The sequence below is a fragment of the Sylvia atricapilla genome, chromosome 28, assembly GCF_009819655.1.
Source record: "Sylvia atricapilla isolate bSylAtr1 chromosome 28, bSylAtr1.pri, whole genome shotgun sequence".
Lineage (NCBI taxonomy): Eukaryota > Metazoa > Chordata > Aves > Passeriformes > Sylviidae > Sylvia > Sylvia atricapilla.
This window is the reverse complement of record NC_089167.1, coordinates 4,377,252-4,393,721: the sequence shown is the minus strand read 5'-3', so window position 1 is coordinate 4,393,721 and position 16,470 is coordinate 4,377,252. Positions and strand designations below refer to the sequence as shown.

General features: G+C 48.9%; 1 protein-coding gene across 1 annotated transcript in view; it reads left to right on the top strand.

Moving 5' to 3' along the window:
* The first annotated feature begins 2,879 nt into the window (after window positions 1-2,879).
* LOXL2 (lysyl oxidase like 2) overlaps window positions 2,880-16,470 on the top strand; it is a 39,197-nt gene continuing 25,606 nt past the window's right edge. Inside the window, exons 1-2 of the mRNA XM_066337306.1 lie at window positions 2,880-3,222; window positions 5,964-6,139. Of these exons, the coding sequence (XP_066193403.1) occupies window positions 2,880-3,222; window positions 5,964-6,139 (519 nt within the window). The remainder of the gene's footprint in view (window positions 3,223-5,963; window positions 6,140-16,470) is intronic.

Below are 16,470 nucleotides of genomic sequence, written 5' to 3'. Positions count from 1 at the left end.
CCCTTCCAACCCAACCCATCCCACGATTCCAGAACAATTCCATGGTTTTCCTGTGCCATCCCGTGCCTCTGTTCCCTGCAAGAACCAGGGCTGGAGCCCTGGAAAGGGCTGAGTTAGCAGGATCCTGCCTGAAAACCCAAAACTCCACATTCCCCTGGGGATGGAGCTCAGCTTCCAGCCTGGAGCACAGCCCGGAGAGAGGCAGGAGAACGTGGAGCAGCTCCTGCCCTCTCCATGGGGTTTTAATGCTCTGCCTCGGAGCCCTTTGAATGGAGAGACCAAAATATCAGACCTTGATGCCAGGAGCCAGCCTGCAGGTTGTCAGAGGCTGTGAGGGGCGGGATGAGCCCAAAAGGAAAGGGAAATCCCAGCCCAAACCCAAATGCAGCCCGGGTTTGTCCTCAGGGAGCTCGGCACGTGCCGCTCCCTCAGCCTGGGACACCCAACGTGTCCCGGGGTCACTGCCAGCCGCGGGTTTGCTGGAATATTTTCCACGCTGAGTTGTGCTCTTGTGGTTTCCTGGTGCCCCCATTAACGTGTGGGTGCAGTTGGCTCTGCCTGGTGCCTTTTAAATGCGGGTTGTGGTTTTTGTGGTGTTTTTGGGTTTGTTTTGAGGTTCAGGCTGTGGCTAAACCATCCCTGCTGCAGCTGAAGGGCAGGGAGAGTTTTCCTGGATATCTGAGCTCGGAGCTGAGGAGGGAGATGTCAGGGAAGGATAAATCCAGGGTTTCTGTTGCTGTTGTGCTTTGGGGTGAAAGGACTGCCAGGAAATTTTCTCTGTTATCCTCTAAACCAATCCTGGCCTCAAATCCCAGCGTGAGAGGATCTGGCTGCTGCAGATCAGAGCTATGGAATGGTTTGAGTGGGAAATCCTTAAATCCCAGCCCCTTCCACCATCCCAGGGCGCTCCCAGCCCCGTCCAGCCTGGCCTTGGGCACTGCCAGGGATGGGCCTGAGCTCCCCTGTGCCAGAATTCCCAGTTTTCCCTCCTGACTCAGGACTGACAGAAAGCTGAGAGCCCATTTCCGTGCTGAGCCCTCGGGAGCTTTCCCTGGATTCTGCTGTGTGGAAAATGGATTTGTAGAGAATCCTCAGATTCTCAGTTCTGCTCCTCCTGCATTCCTGAGTTTTCCCCATTGGACCTGGCCTGACGTTTTGGGTCGTTTTTATTTCTTTTTTGTGGGGATCCCAAATCACAGCTGAGGACAAATCCCTCTGGATTCTGCTTTTCCTGCCTCAACCTGAGAAAATTTTCTGGAGCTCCTCATTGAACAGGGCCTGTGGGAGTGGGATTTATGTGGGGGGAAGCAGAGCCTGTGGAAGTTTTGTCTCCTGGTGTTTGGGATTGGAGGGAGCACAGGGCGCTGCTGCTGGCCGGGTTTTGTGCAGAATTCCCCCGGGATTTTTTGCAGGATTTTTGCACATGGAATTCCCAGTGGTTTCCCAGCGCCCTCCCCTCCTGACACAGCAAAGATGGGACACAGTGCTGCTCCACCTGAGAGCCCTTTGCCCAGGGAGGGGTTGGGAATGTGTTCCTACACTCTCAGAATTCCTTTTCCCAGCCAGAATTCCCTCTGTGGTCCAGGGACCTTTATCCCCAGGATTTCTCTGGGAATTTTCTCTTTTCCCTGTGCCAGACCAGGGCTTGGATAATTTTTGTGGATCCCTTCCAGCTCAGGACACTCAGTGATTCCCAAATCCCTGAATTTCTGGGGAACAAAAGCAAATATTCATTTTATATAGTCATTAAATATCAAAGAAGTATCTATTTATTTAAAATATTAAATCAAGATATTTATTCACTAATGCATAATTCTATTCAATCGATTGATAGAATTCTATATTCATTAAATATTAAATAATACCTATCTATTTAAAATGTTAAAAGGAAATACTAAATAATTTATATTATTTATATATAATTTTTGTTTCTATTTAGAAATATTATTTATATATTAGTTTGATTTTATTTTTAGTATCTATTTTGGGCTCTAGGGCAGTCCGGGCTCAGCCAGGCTTTGCCAGGAGCGCAACTTCCTCCTCCTGGATCTGCTCTAATCCCAATTAGCGTCCCTCAGGCTAATCTTTAATCCCAATTAAAGCAACCTAGAACTCTTCCAAGCCCTTCCCCTCCTTCCCCAGCTGCTCCCGAGGTCTCCCAGCGCCGGGATTCTTGGAAAGGCTCCGACATCTGGCAGCTCTCGGGTCATTAACACCTCCAGGAACCATCCCCAGCCCTCCCCCGTGTGCGTTCCCCAAATCGTTGTGTCTTTTGGCTCCAGCCCTCGGTGAAACGGCTGCAGAGGTTGGATTTGAGCAGGGAAAGGGCTGGAAATGGGAATTCACGGCTTGGAGCTCTTCCTTCTTCCTGAGGGACCCCCCAAAACTGGGCTGACACGTGTTGGCCTTGGCACAGGGTTTGGTGAGCCTTTTCTCCTCTCAAATATTCCGGTTTAGTTGACACTGAGCTTTCTGGAGGCTCAGAAATCAAACCAAACTGATCCAGAGGGGAATTTGTTTGTATTCTGGAAAATTCATTCGTATTCTGGTGGGATTTGGTTGGGGTTTTCCTGCTGGATTTGTGGAGAAACAGGACAATCATTTGCTACAGCTCCCAACCTAGAGAATTTTACCTGGGGAAAACGTATTTTTGGGCTGAAATTATGCGGCAGGTTGACCTAAACTTACCAAGAAGGGAAGTTCCACTTTGTTTGTCCACGCCACAAGAAAGAATCGCCCTGACTTTGTGTTTTACAGGCGCCATTGGAGGCAACCTCAATTTCTGAGAGACGTGAATTTGACACGATTACAAACTCGAATTAAAAAATCTCCTTTTGTCCCAGGAGGGCCCTGCCTGGATCTGGCTGTGAGGACTGAAAATGGGCAGCTCCCACGTTTTCCCCTCCAAGCCCTTGCTGCTGCTGCTGGCCGGGCTGAGCTGTGCCCAGTACGAGCCCTGGCCGTACCTGGGCCACCCCCCGCCCGCCCCACCGGAGCTCCAGCCGCCCCCGAGGGCCCCCGGCGTCCCCAAAATCCAGCTGAGGCTGGCGGGGCAGAAGAGGAAACACAACGAGGGCAGGGTGGAGGTGTTCTACGGAGGAGAGTGGGGCACCGTGTGCGACGATGACTTCTCCATCCACGCCGCCCACGTGGTCTGCCGCGAGCTGGGCTACACCGAGGCCGTGTCCTGGCTGCCCAGCTCCAAGTACGGCAAAGGAGAAGGTGAGGACACCTGGAACAGGGAGAGGGGTTTTCCAGCTCCAAATCATCCCTGGTTTCAGTCTCATTGGAGGTGTCGGGGTGTTTGTCTCTCGTGCTGGGAGCAGGGGCACCCCGAGGCTGTGTCCTGGCTGCCCGGCTCCAAGTACGGCAAAGGAGAAGGTGAGGACACCTGGAACAGGGAGAGGGGTTCTCCAGCTCCAAATAATCCCTGGTTTCAGTTTAATTGGAGGTGGTGGTTGGGTGTTTTGTGCTGTGCCGGATGGGTTTGGGATCCATTGAGTAAAAAAAGGTATAAAAGTGTTGGAAAGCATCCAAAGGATTAACACAGGGATAGGGAAGGGTCTGGAGCAACTGAGGGCACTCGGATTGGGATCCCAGGGAACTGGGGGCACTTTTCCATCTCCCAAAAATCCCTGATTTCAGTTGAATTCTGGTGTTGGGGTGTTTGTCTCTCGTGCCAGGAGCGGGGGCACCCCGAGGTGTGTCCTGGCTACCCGGCTCCAAGTACGGGACAGGAGAAGGTGAGGACACCTGGGAATAGGGAGAAGATTTTTCCAGCTCCCAATAATCCCTGATTTCAGTCTCGTTGATGGTTTTGTGTGTTCCCTTCTCGTGCTGTGCTCTGAGAGGTAGAAAAGGTGTGAAATTACTGGAAAACGTCCAAAGTATGAGCACGGGGATGGGGAAGGGCCTGGAGCAGCTGAGGGCACGTGGAAAAGAGAAGATTGACGGGAGATTTTTGGGATCTGCTCTGATCATTCTGTGGCAGGGACGAGATCCAGGCAAAGCCAGAGCTGTGCCATGGGGATTTAGGGCTGGATTTTAGGGAACAGTTCTGTGTCCTGGTCTGGCCTGGGACTCCAAAGGGCTGTGAACATCTCATCTCCTGTGGGAATGATTGTATGGGAATTACAGTTATTGGATTATATGGGAAGAACCATTTGGGGAGCCCTCAGGCTGCTGCTGGTGGGGAAAAGCTGTTCAGCCTCATCCTGAATTTTATCTCATGGAATCATGGAATGGTTTGGGTTGGGAAGGAGCTGAAAATTCCCAGTTTCCCCCTGCCGTGGACACTTCCCACTGTTCCAGGGGGATCCAGCCTGGCTTTGGATCTTCCAGGGATCCAGGGGCAGCCACAGCTCCTCTGGGAATTCTATTCCCACCCTCCCAGGGAGGAATTTCTCCCCAAAATCCCAGCTAAATTTCCCCTTAAAGCCACTCTCCTTGTCCTGAGGATGTGTTTTTCCATATCCTTTCTCACCTTCTGACCTTGAGCTTGGTGGAAATGTGGGAAATCCCATCTGAATCCCAAATATCTGCTGGACAAACCCTTTGGAAAGGAGAATATTTGTGAGTGACAGCCGGGAATTCCTGAGATCACCGAGTTTGAGAAGGAAAACTCTGAAATAACTCAAGAATAAGAACAAATTGGTGTAATTAAGGGCACCCCAAGGGATTTATTGGGATTTGGGGCTGATTTTTTGTCCTACAGAGGATTTTTCCTGCTCTCCCTGGAGCCGGGTGGATCCCACAGGGATAAAATTCCACTCTGGAGGGCTGAACGTGGTGTTTTGGGTGGTTTTGAGCAAATTTTGAGTGCTCACACCTATAAATGTCCCATAAAAGTGCAAGTGGGGCCTGAGGGAAATTGAAAAGCTGGAATGTGCTCCCAAACTTGTGGATCTTGGCTCCGGAGGCAGAGCAGGAGATTTCCAAGTGTGACATTGGAAAACAAACCAGGCTGGCCACGGGGTTTAACAGGAGGGAGAATTCCCAGGGAAATCTCAAATCCAGGGTCTGGGGGGGCTCTTCCCACTCTGCTTCTGAGGGGTCTGACTTATAATATATTCATTGAATATTTAATGGGTATTATTTATATCTATTTATTTAAATAGATATTATACATAATGTATATATTTAAGTTGAATCAATAAAATAGAATATAAAATTGTATATCCTTAATCTCAATAATAATAATATTCAATGTTAATATAATATTGATTGAATATATAACACGTAATATAAAATTATATATTATATCATACATAATCCAATATATAATACATAATTCAATCAACTAAATTTATCTATATGTGAATAGATAAATTTATTTAATATTTTAGATGCATAGATTGTTTTATATTTGCATATGTGATTCTATCAATTAAAATATATAGATAAGTACGTAAATATATTTATTTAATATTTTAATAGATTATTTGATATTTGATGAACATATAATTCCGTCACTCAAAAATAGAATTATAGAGAAGTAAGTAAATCTATTGATTTAATATTTTTAATACCTAGATTTCTTTAGCATTTGGTGAATACATAATTCCATCCATCAATTAAATAAAATGATATGTAAATTAATCAGGGAATCCAGCCCAGATTCCTCCTGTTGGAATCTCAGCCGTGTTTCTTCCCCTTCCAGGGAGAATCTGGCTGGACAGCGTGTGCTGCTTGAGGCGCTGCTTTATTCACCTTGGTTTTCACACCTTGCTCTTTTACACGGAGAGTTTTCATCCCTTATCCCTGCAGCAGCACGGGGAGGTGGATTTTTATTCCCAAAGGGATAAGAGACAGGACAAGCCATTGGGCCAGAGCTTTTCCCAATCCATCAATCCTGGATTTTCGCACCGAGAGCGAGACCCAGCAGCTTCCCTGGGATCCAGACGGAGGGAATCCAGCCCAGGTTCCTCCTGTCGGAATCTCAGCCGTGCTTTTTGCCGTTCCAGGGAAGATTTGGCTGGACAACGTGCACTGCACGGGCAAGGAGAGCAGCCTGGCCGCCTGCGGCTCCAACGGCTGGGGCATCAGCGACTGCAAACACACCGAGGACGTGGGCGTCGTGTGCAGCGAGAAGAGGATCCCGGGCTTCAAGTTTGACAACTCCCTGATCAACCAGATCGAGGTAATTGGAGGAAAAACCATGATCCCAGTGTGCTGTGGGCAGGGATGGCCGGGAGTGATGGGAATTGTCAGTTTATCCCGTGTTCATCCGGAATGTTTATTCGTATTATCAGTTTATCCCGTATTATCCCATGTATTTTATCCCACATTATCCCATGTATTTATTCACATGATCAATTTATCCCATATTAGCCCATGTATTTATTCACATGATCAACTTATCCCATGTTATCCCATGTATTTATTCACAGGACCTATTTATCCCACATTTTTATAAACCTTTTCAATTTATTGCATATTTATCCCCATATTTATCCATATTATCAATTTCTTCCATATTTATATCGTATTTATCAATATTATCAATATTTCAATATAGATTTCAATATAAAAATCAGTATTTCTATATAAATTTATTCCATATTTAAATATATTTTTATGCCACATATTTATTCCCATTATCAATTTATCCCATATTTATCCCATCTTCAGAGCGGGGGAAAAAAGGGAATTTTTTTTCCATCAGCTCCTCATTTTAGGGAGTTTGTGGTACCTCGAGCACCTCTCTTTAATCGGATTTTTCACTTGTCTCAATTCCCTGCCTGCCCTTGGCCAAAATTTATGGAGAGAACCCCTCGTGTTTTCCAGAGCTCCTTTTGAGCATCCAGAAAAAACCCAGGATGTGCTGCACATCCCGGGGATTGTTGGGAAAGAGGAGACAGGAAGAGTTTACAGATATGATTGCCTGGCCAGAGATTATAACAATATAAAACTCACCAGTGAACTAGAAATGAAAGGCAGCTCTGAGCTGTAGGCACGGCAGGCAGACAGCCGTTCACTGAGGTGGGTTGGCTGGGGACAAACAAAGGGACACCGAGGGCCCCAAGGCTGGAGCCCCACTGAGGTACCCGGGAAAAGGGAGACAAGGGAGCAGCCTTCAGAGTGAGAATACAGAACGACATGGTAACGGAGCCGTTCTCACAGGCTGGGTGTAAGGTCTGGGGGTTTGTATCTCATGCTGGTTACTCACTGTAAATTAGAATATTCCACACGGAAGGAGATATAATGGGTCGTAACGAGGGCGTCGCTCTTTTTACTTTTACCTTTTGCTCCTACCTCTTGCTTTTACCCCTCGTTGTCTTACCGCTTTTACCTCTCACCCTGCTCTCTCTCTCTCTGTTTGGGACATCCCTCCAGCCCAGGCTGGTGGCTGTAGACAGACCCTTTTACCCAGACCCCTGCAATAAACCCGCGTGTTCTGGAATATCTCAGGTCTGCAGAGTTCCCTCTCCCTGCCATCCACGGATGCTCCTGCCGGGGATGAATCCTGAGCCGGAATGGGAGGAGCAGAGCGCTCAGCATTCCAGGGCAGGGCTGCAGGTCCGGGATGTGAGGGATTCCATTCCTTTCCTGGCTTCCCTCATCCCTCCGCAACTGCTCCATCAATGGCTCCGTTGTGTCCCGGGGAAACGAGGCGGGGTCACGGAACGCCCGGGGTGGCTTCGGCTCCTCCCAAGCCGCAGAGAGTCCTCAAAACACCTGGGGAAAAAAAAAAAAAATCCGATTTAGTCTAGACAGAGGTCAGTTCACCCCAGGCTGCTGCAGGAATTAATCATGGGAGCTTTTCAGGGCTCTGCTTTTCCATGAGCTCAGCACCAGAGAATTGGGAATGAGCTGGGCTGCTGCTCTGGGGGTGCTAAAAATTCGGATTAATCATGAGACTGAGGCGATTCCTGGAGCAGGAGCCCGGATCCATCAGCAGGAGGGATGGATGGAAAAGGGAGAAGCGGATTTATTTTTAAAGACCTGTGCTGAGTGGGGTGGAAGTGCTGCATTTCCTGCTCACCCCCTGCCTGCCCAAACTGACAGAGAGAGCAGATTAAAACTAGAAATTGGGGGGCAAAACCTTCCTTGAGAGGGGCTGGGCTGGAATTCCAGAGAAGCTGTGGCTGCCCCTGGGGATCCCTGGAAGTGTCCAAACCAGGCTGGAGCACCCTGGGAATGGTCCCTGCCCATGGCAGGAGTGGCACTGGAGGATTTTAAGATCCTTTCCCACCCAAACCATTCCAGGATTCCATTTCTCCTTGAATTTCACAAACCTTCCCACCACACCTCTGCTTCTATCCTGCAAAACCCAGCTGCTCTTTTCCTCTCTTTCTATAAAATAAAATACAATAAAATCCCTGGAGCTGAGGGGCTCCTTCCTTGCTGCTTTCCTTGCAGTGGGCTGAAGGCTGGGGGTGAGGAGCTGGGATGTTTGGGATGAAGGCTGGGGATGAGGAGCTGGGATTTTGGGGATGAAGGCTGGGGGTGAGGAGCTGGGATGTTTGGGATGAAGGCTGGGGGTGAGGAGCTGGGATGTTTGGGATGAAGGCTCGGGGTGAGGAGCTGGGATGTTGGGGATGCCATCGCGGCAGCTCCTTGCACTCACAACTCCCTGTCAAATGTTCAGTTCTGAGTTTTCCTCCTCTTATCTTGGCTTTATCTCCTCAGCAGCCAGTGGGCACAGCTGGAGCCAAAAACCAAGGGCAGGGTGACCCAGGGGGTCACAAACCTGACCCAGGTGGGCTCCAAAGCCTCCTGTGAAGCCGAGTTTGGAAGGGTTTTGCCCTTTCCTGGGAATTCTGTGGGTCGTTCCTGGCGTTCATCAGGGGAAACATCATCGTGTGTGAGCTCCTGGAGCCCAGAGCTCATCCCAGTGATGTTTTCCCTTTGGAATGAAGGGTGAGGGGGCTGGAATTTCCTCTGAGCACTGCTGTGGTCAGGAGTCTCCATCAGCTTCTGCCCTGACAGAGCAAAACCAGCTCAATGCCCCTGGGATTCCCCGAGGAAGGGATTTGTCCCTTTGTCCTTCTGCTGCTGTTGAAGCCAGGCTTTACTCGAACAGCCCTGGATGGAGGTGCTAAACCCAGCCTGGATGTTGGATTCTGTGTTCCCACCCCGGCTGGGATTCCCAAACGGATCTGACTGTGGATTAACAGGATTTTGGGGATCCAAGTGAAGGGCTGGAGCTGGGCCAGGTTTGGTTGGATATTGGGAAAAGTTTCTCCACCTCGAGGGTGGCCTTGGGCACTGCCAGGGGTCCAGGGGCAGCCAGAACTCCTCTGGGAATTCCAGCCCAGCCAGGAATTCCTCCCCAATATCCCACCCAAACCTCCCCTTTCCCAGTGGGAAGCCATTCCCTGTGTCCTTCTCCCAAATCCTTCTCCATGTTTCTGTAGCTCCTTCAGGCACTGGGGGGTCACAATGAGGTCACCCCAAAACTTCTGAACAATCCCAATTCCCTCAGCCTTTCCTCATAATTTAGAAGGTCTTCAAGCCCCTTTGGTGCAGATTCCCTGGGGCTGGGAATGTGGAAAATCCTTTTTTTTTTTTTTTTTTTTTTTTTTTTTTTCCCAAATCTGGCCTGGCTGGCTCAGCTCTGCCCCACCAGGAGCCCCCACTCCTCCAGAAGCAACTCGATAACCCCAGAGCTGAGTTTGTTTTCCTTGGATGTGGTCACAGCTCCACTTCCCAGCCTGGAAAAGCTGTGTTTAAGTGGGGTAGGATGAAATTTTCCACAGCCATAAATCCCTCGGCCATTCCATATAGATGTGCTCAGCCGGATCCCGTCACTGCTCATGTTTTGAGGGTTAGGTCACCTCCTCTTCCCATCCTTGAGCCTTTTCCATCCCTTTTCCTGCTGGGAAGGGGCAGTGCTTGACCTCTGGGTCAGACACTGAAAGCTGGGAAAAATGTATTGCCAAGGCACAACAAGGTCAGGACCACAGAAAACCAGAAATTCCTTAAATGAATTAAATGAAATCTGTGCAAAAAGACCTCTGAGCTCATTAAGCCCAACCTCTGACCAATCAACACCTTCTCACCCAGATTATCCCACTCTGTCCTCAGGAGGGGTTCAATATCTGAACAGAAAAATGATCTTTAAAGGCCTTTCCAACCCAAACCGTGAGGTGTTTCGGGGCAGGGTGATGAGGATGGAGACAGGCAGGAAGGGGCTAATCCTCCTGGAAACACTGGAATTCCATCCCTCCCTTGTTAAAATCCCTTCTTTTTTCCCCCCCCCCGCCCCGTTTTCCGCTCCCTGCTGCAGATTTGAGAGGATTTCTTGGAGGCTGATGGAGCTGCGGAGCCTTTGCTGGGTGTCAGGGGCTCTGAAATCCAAATTTCAGTTCCCCCAAGCTGGGAATGCCATCCCTGCTTTTCCAAAGGTCACTCTGTGTTCTCCCAGCTCATCCCAGACCCACCTGCAGCTGCTTTCCCGGATTTTTCCAAGGCCACAGTGACCGATCCCAACCTTAATACATCCCTAAGATCAACACCCCACAGGGATTTCTTTCAATGCACGCCCCAAAACATCCTGAACAAAAATATTTGCTGTCCACCTCCTTCCTCTGCCTGTGCCCACACAGCCTTCAAACAGGCCAGACTCTAAATATATCGAATTTCTGCAGCTTTTAGAGACTCACAAATAGCTCTGAGGTACCTGAGGCCAGCCCAGGGTTTGGCCAGACAGGTCTGGCTGAGCACGCCAGACCCTGCTGCTATTTCTGCCTTTTATTGCCCCTCTGGGTACTGGTGAGGCAGAAAAAAAAAAAAAAATCTCGTTTCAAAGCCCCAGAGCCTCAAAGATTTTGGTTGTGGCGGGTTCAGAGCGGGTTGAGCCACCCCTGGAAGTGTCCAAGGTTGGGTTTGGAGAAGCCTGGAATGGTGGGAGGTGTCCCAGGGCTGGGAGGAATGAGATGGGGTTTGAGGTCCCTTCTAACATGAATCATCCCATAATTCTGGCTCATTCCAGGTTTTTAATGTTAGAATTCCGAATAGTAAAAATATCAGGTGTTCTGCTGTGATAGGTGGTGGTTCTCAGAGGGCTGCTGCCTTTGGCTTGGCGCCGTGCAAATGGAAATTCTACAACTAAATTACAGCACTGGGAGTGTGTGTGGGGGGTTGGATACAACTGTGGGATGTCAGAGAGGAAAATATTTCAAGTTGGAAGCTTTAGGATATAGAATAGTAATACAAATAGTAATAGATAGTATATATATAATAATATAATAGTAATGTAATATAATAGTATATATCTAAGAATAGTAATATATGCATTCTTATATATGTTATATATATAAAATATATACAATGTATGGCTTTAGGATATGGACATTCTTATATATATTCTTTTATATATATTATATATTCTTATTGTATATTATATATATTCTTTTATATATATATATATCTAAAAGAAACATCTCCACAGGAAAAGGCTCCTGCTCAGGAGCTTTCAGTCAAACCAGCCTCTGCAAAACTAAGCACAGACTATTTGAAATTTGAATATATAATTCAATCCAAAATAGATGTGTTTCTAAGTATTTATATTTTTTTTTTATATATATATAGTCCAGCAAATCTGAGCTGGGAGGGAAGGGGACCAGGCTGTGATTTGTGCCTTGCCCCCAGGTAAATCTCCCTCTTTTCCAGTTGTTTTTTTTTCTTTCTTTCTTTCTTTTTTGCCATGGAAATTAGTGGAATCTCTGTCCCCACTGCGGGGATTTGTCACACAGGTCCCGTTTTCGTGTCCTGCAGCCCTCAGTGTTTAATCAGAAAAGGTTAACCAGGTTTTATTTATTTGCCTCTTTGTTGTGATGATGGGCTTTGGGTTTTTCCCTCTGCTGTAAATGTTTATTCCTCCCAAGCAGAGCCCAAGTGCAGCAAAATTCTGCTGCTTTCTGTGTCTGGGCGGGTCTGCAGCATCCCCTCACCTTAGGAAAATGTTCATTGGGCTGATTTTGGGGGTGAGCCGCCGTGGTTTAGTGCTGTAAGTCAGAGTGAGTGGGGTCATTGCCTCAGCGGCTCCTTTGGGGCAGTTCAGGGCGCTGGAACCAGGGAATCGTGGAAGGGTTGGGGCTGGAAAGGCCTTTAAAGATCATTTTTCTGTTCAAATATTGAACTTTTCCTGAGGACAGAGCGGGGTGAGAAGGTGCTGATTGGTCAGAGGCTGGGCTTAATGAGCTCGGAGGGGTTTTTTTGCACAGATTTAATTTAATTAATTCCGTGATCCCAGCAATAAATTCTCCCTGTTTCAGTGCCCGATCCAAACACGTTGAAAGGACACAGAGAATGACAAAGCTTCGCCCATCAGGGGCCCTCAGCCCTGGGGCTGCCAGGACACAGCTGAGCCTGGCCTGAAACCTCTCCAGACTGCTCTGTCCCCAGGGCTGTCCTGTCCCCAGGGCTGTCCTGTCCCCAGCGCTGTCCTGTCCCCAGGGCTGTCCCCAGGGCTGTCCTGTCCCCAGGGCTGTCCTGTCCCCCAGCGCTGTCCTGTCCCCAGGGCTGTCCTGTCCCCAGGGCTGTCCTGTCCCCAGCGCTGTCCTGTCCCCAGCGCTGTCCCCAGGGCTGTCCTGTCCCCAGGGCTGTCCTGTCCCCAGGGCTGTCCTGTCCCCAGGGCTGTCCCCAGGGCTGTCCTGTCCCCAGCGCTGTCCTGTCCCCAGGGCTGTCCCCAGCGCTGTCCTGTCCCCAGGGCTGTCCTGTCCCCAGGGCTGTCCCCGGGGCTGTCCCCGGGGCTGTCCCCAGAGCTGTCCCCGGGGCTGTCCCCAGGGCTGTCCTGTCCCCAGGGCTGTCCCCAGGGCTGTCCCCAGCGCTGTCCTGTCCCCAGGGCTGTCCCCAGCGCTGTCCTGTCCCCAGGGCTGTCCTGTCCCCAGGGCTGTCCCCAGCGCTGTCCTGTCCCCAGAGCTGTCCTGTCCCCAGCGCTGTCCTGTCCCCAGGGCTGTCCCCAGCGCTCTCCTCCATCCCCCCGTGTTTATTTAAGAGCCAGGACCTCGGGGTCACTCACAGCCTCAGCTCCAGATGTGTAAACCCAAACAGATCCCACCCATTCCCATGGATGGGAAGGAAAAGAGAAAAAAAAAAAAGAGTTCTTTTCCTCTGGTGGCTGGAGGTTTGAGTGGAAGTTTTTTTTTTATTATGGACAAAGCTCCTGTGGAAAGATTTTTGTGTTCTGGGGAAATAAAAATCAGTGGCTTGTTTGGGAGCTGAGAAATCCTGGAGCTCTACTGAGAGTGGGAAAGAATGTATTTTACAAAAAAAAAAAAAAAAAAAAAAAATTAAATACATATCTATAAATATGTCATATATTACTAAGTATATAGTATTTTATAAATATGAAAATACAATTAAAATCATATATAAAATATTTCTATTTAATGAACATTTAAATGTATATATTTTATATAATATATCGAAAATATTTGTATATTTTCTATATTATTATATAAAATATATCTTTATTAATGTATTTTATACATATATATTTACGAATATATAAAATATCGATGCATTTAATCGGCTTTATTTAGGGGGCAGGGGGATGGCTCAGGCTCAGAGAAGGAAAGAGGAGCTTTTTGAGTGGATGACAGAGCTCTGACAGCAGGAGAGGGATGGAAATGGCAATGGAAAATCTCAGGCCGGAGCAGAGAGGAATGCCGGCCGCAGAGCGATCCGGCGGCGGGCAGTGGCTGCACCTCGGGATTTCTGAACGGGATCCTCTCCTCGGCTGGTCCCTGAGCATCCTCAGGGAAAGGGAACGGCTGGGTTTGGCCACGGAAAAGCCCAAAAAATCCCCATCCTGGGCATCACATCCCGCCGTGAACGGGGCAGGGGAATATTCCCAAATGTTCCCCAATATTCCCAAATATTCCCAAATATCCTAATGAGGCAAAGGGTCAGCAGGGACAGGACGGGGGGATGGTTTGAACTAAAAGGGAACAAGGTTGGGTGGGATATTGGGAAGGAATTCCTGACTGAATCAGGAGGGTTGATTCCTGAGCATCCTCAGGGCCCTTTCAAAGGAAGGGAACGGCTGGATTCGGGCACGGAAAAGACCAGAAAAGCCCCACCCTGGGCATCAGGAAGGTGAAGGGGCAGGGAATATTCCCAGAGCCGGGCGGGATTTCAGCGCCGGAGCCGCGCCCGCTTCAGAGGGTGAAAACAAAAGCCCTCGAGGCTGGATGTGAAAACTTTTCCGAGCCAGGAATCCTTTTGTGAGGGCTCAAAAACAAACCCTTTTCTCCCTGGTTTCGTGATGGAGCCTCTGCCAGCGCTTTTGTCTCCCCGCGGGAGAGGAGCGGCCCCGGCCCTGGATGTGGCTCCTGGCAGGGAAAGGCTTGGGATAGAGGGAAACACCGCCGAGACTGGAAGAGTTTCACACGTTTTCCACTCGGGGTTTTTTTTAATCAATTTGTGTCGTCGGATGCTGGAAGGTCCGGCTGAGATCGTGGAATCCTGGTTTGGGTGGGAAGGGAATTTCAATCCCATCTCTAGGGACACCTCCTGCCATCCCCGGCTGCTCCAGCCTGGCCTCGGGCACTGCCAGGGATCCAGGGCAGCCACAGCTCCCCCGGGAATTGCAGCCCAGCCCTTCCCTTCCCAGAGAAGGACTCCTTCGCAATATCCAACTAACTCTGCGCCTTTTATTTCAAACCATTCCCCCCATCCTGCCCCTCCGTCCCTTATCCCAAATCTCCATCCCACCTTTATCTCCCTAGGACAAGTCTTGCTTTAGGGTTTGGGTTTATCTTTCTCTGGATCCCAGAGTTTCCCTTGTTGTGGGATCGCTCTCCACGTGTCCACGGAGCACAGAGAGGGGCATTTCAGGGCTCTGCTTTATCCATCAGGTGTTTGTTCCCAGTTTTTCTCCGGGATCTGTTTTCCCCATCAGCCCAGCTGCTGTTGGAGGATTTCTGCCTGGGTTTGCGTTATTGAACAGCCCCGGTGTAACAAAACCTCTGCAGCCAAAGGAAACCATTCCAATCCCAAAGAATTATGGGGGGGATGGAGAAAAAGGCTCCTGGCAGCCCTCTCTCCTGGAGAATCCTCAGTGTGCTGATCCTAATCTTTTGTTCTTGAATTTCCCAATATAAAGCCCAGCTCTGCAGTGGTTTGGATTCCTCTCTGAGGTTTTGTTCTTTGTTCAGAACCAGAGCAAATCCTCAGGTTGCTCCATCAAAAATTCCCTGCCCTAAACCAGCCCTGGGAGGGAAAAGGGAATGGGATTGGGGTTGGTTTTGCTCCCAAACAAAATTCGCTGAGTTCCAGAGCTCTAAACCAGCCCTGGGAGGGAAAAGGGGACAGGATTTGGATTGGTTTTGCTCCCAGACAAAGTTCTCAGCTCTAAACCATCTCTGAGGGGAAAAAGAGGATGGGATTTGGGGTGGTTTTGCTCCCGAACAAAACTCCCTGCTCTAAACCAGCCCTGGGAGGGGAAAGGGGGACAGGATTGGTTTTGCTCTCAGACAAAATTCCAAAATTCCCTGCTCTAAACCAGCTCTAGGGGAAAAATGGGACAGGATTTGGGTTGGTTTTGCTCTCAGACAGATCCTGAAAATGTCACTGTGGTCTGCTGAAGTTATCAGGAAGTGAATTCCCTCCAGGAATGAAATGTTGCCTCATTTTCTTTTTTGCTGCTTTGCTCATTTTTTCTTCCTTCTTGGCAAACACAGGCCAGAAAAAAAAAAAAAAAAAGAAGTGATGACAAAAGAGTTGGAAGCACTAACCAGAATCCCAGGTTGGAGCAGGATTTCTTTTTATGTCTGAGTCAGCATCTCCAGGGGAGAGGAATGAGATGGGAGAGTTCTGTCCAGAGCCTGAGGTGGCACTTGGCCCCAGGAATGTTTTCCCAAATCCAAGAGCAAGAAATTCCATTTACACCTGATTTTTCACTGCTGTGAAAAAACAAACAAAACAACAAGGCCCCAGCCCAGTCAGTCACAGGGGGAAGAAATGTCCATATGCCCAGCTTGGAAGTGGGAAATACAGGGATTTTGAGTCCTGGAGTGGGAAATTCAGGGATCTCAAGTTCTGGAGTCGTGGATATCCCGCTCCTGCTGTGCTCAGAGCTCTTCTGGAAACAGCTGGAACAACTCCTTTTGATTTGTTAAGCTGCAGAAATAATTGCTAAAATAACAGGCAAGTCCCACAGTACCTCCCAGCATTCCCAAGCTTCCCAGTTTTCAGGAGGTTTTTAAATTTATTTGCATCCTTGTGACTTTTCTCCTTCTCAGCTCTTTTCTTTCTCTGATGGCAGAAATCCCAGCCAAGCATTCCCAGATCCATCCAGGGGTTTGGGACATTAAAATCCAACCTCTGGCTGGGAAAACCCATGAGGCAGGGATGCAGCAGGGAAGGGTTTTGTGGTTCCCTGCTCAGCACTCTCCCCTCAGCCTCGAGCAGTGTCAGGAAAATGAATCCACAAACGCCAGAGTTTGTGTCCAAAAAAGGGACAGAGGAGTCCTTTGGCTTTATCCCAGTAAAGGCAGAGGCCCTGGGGCGTTTCCCCGG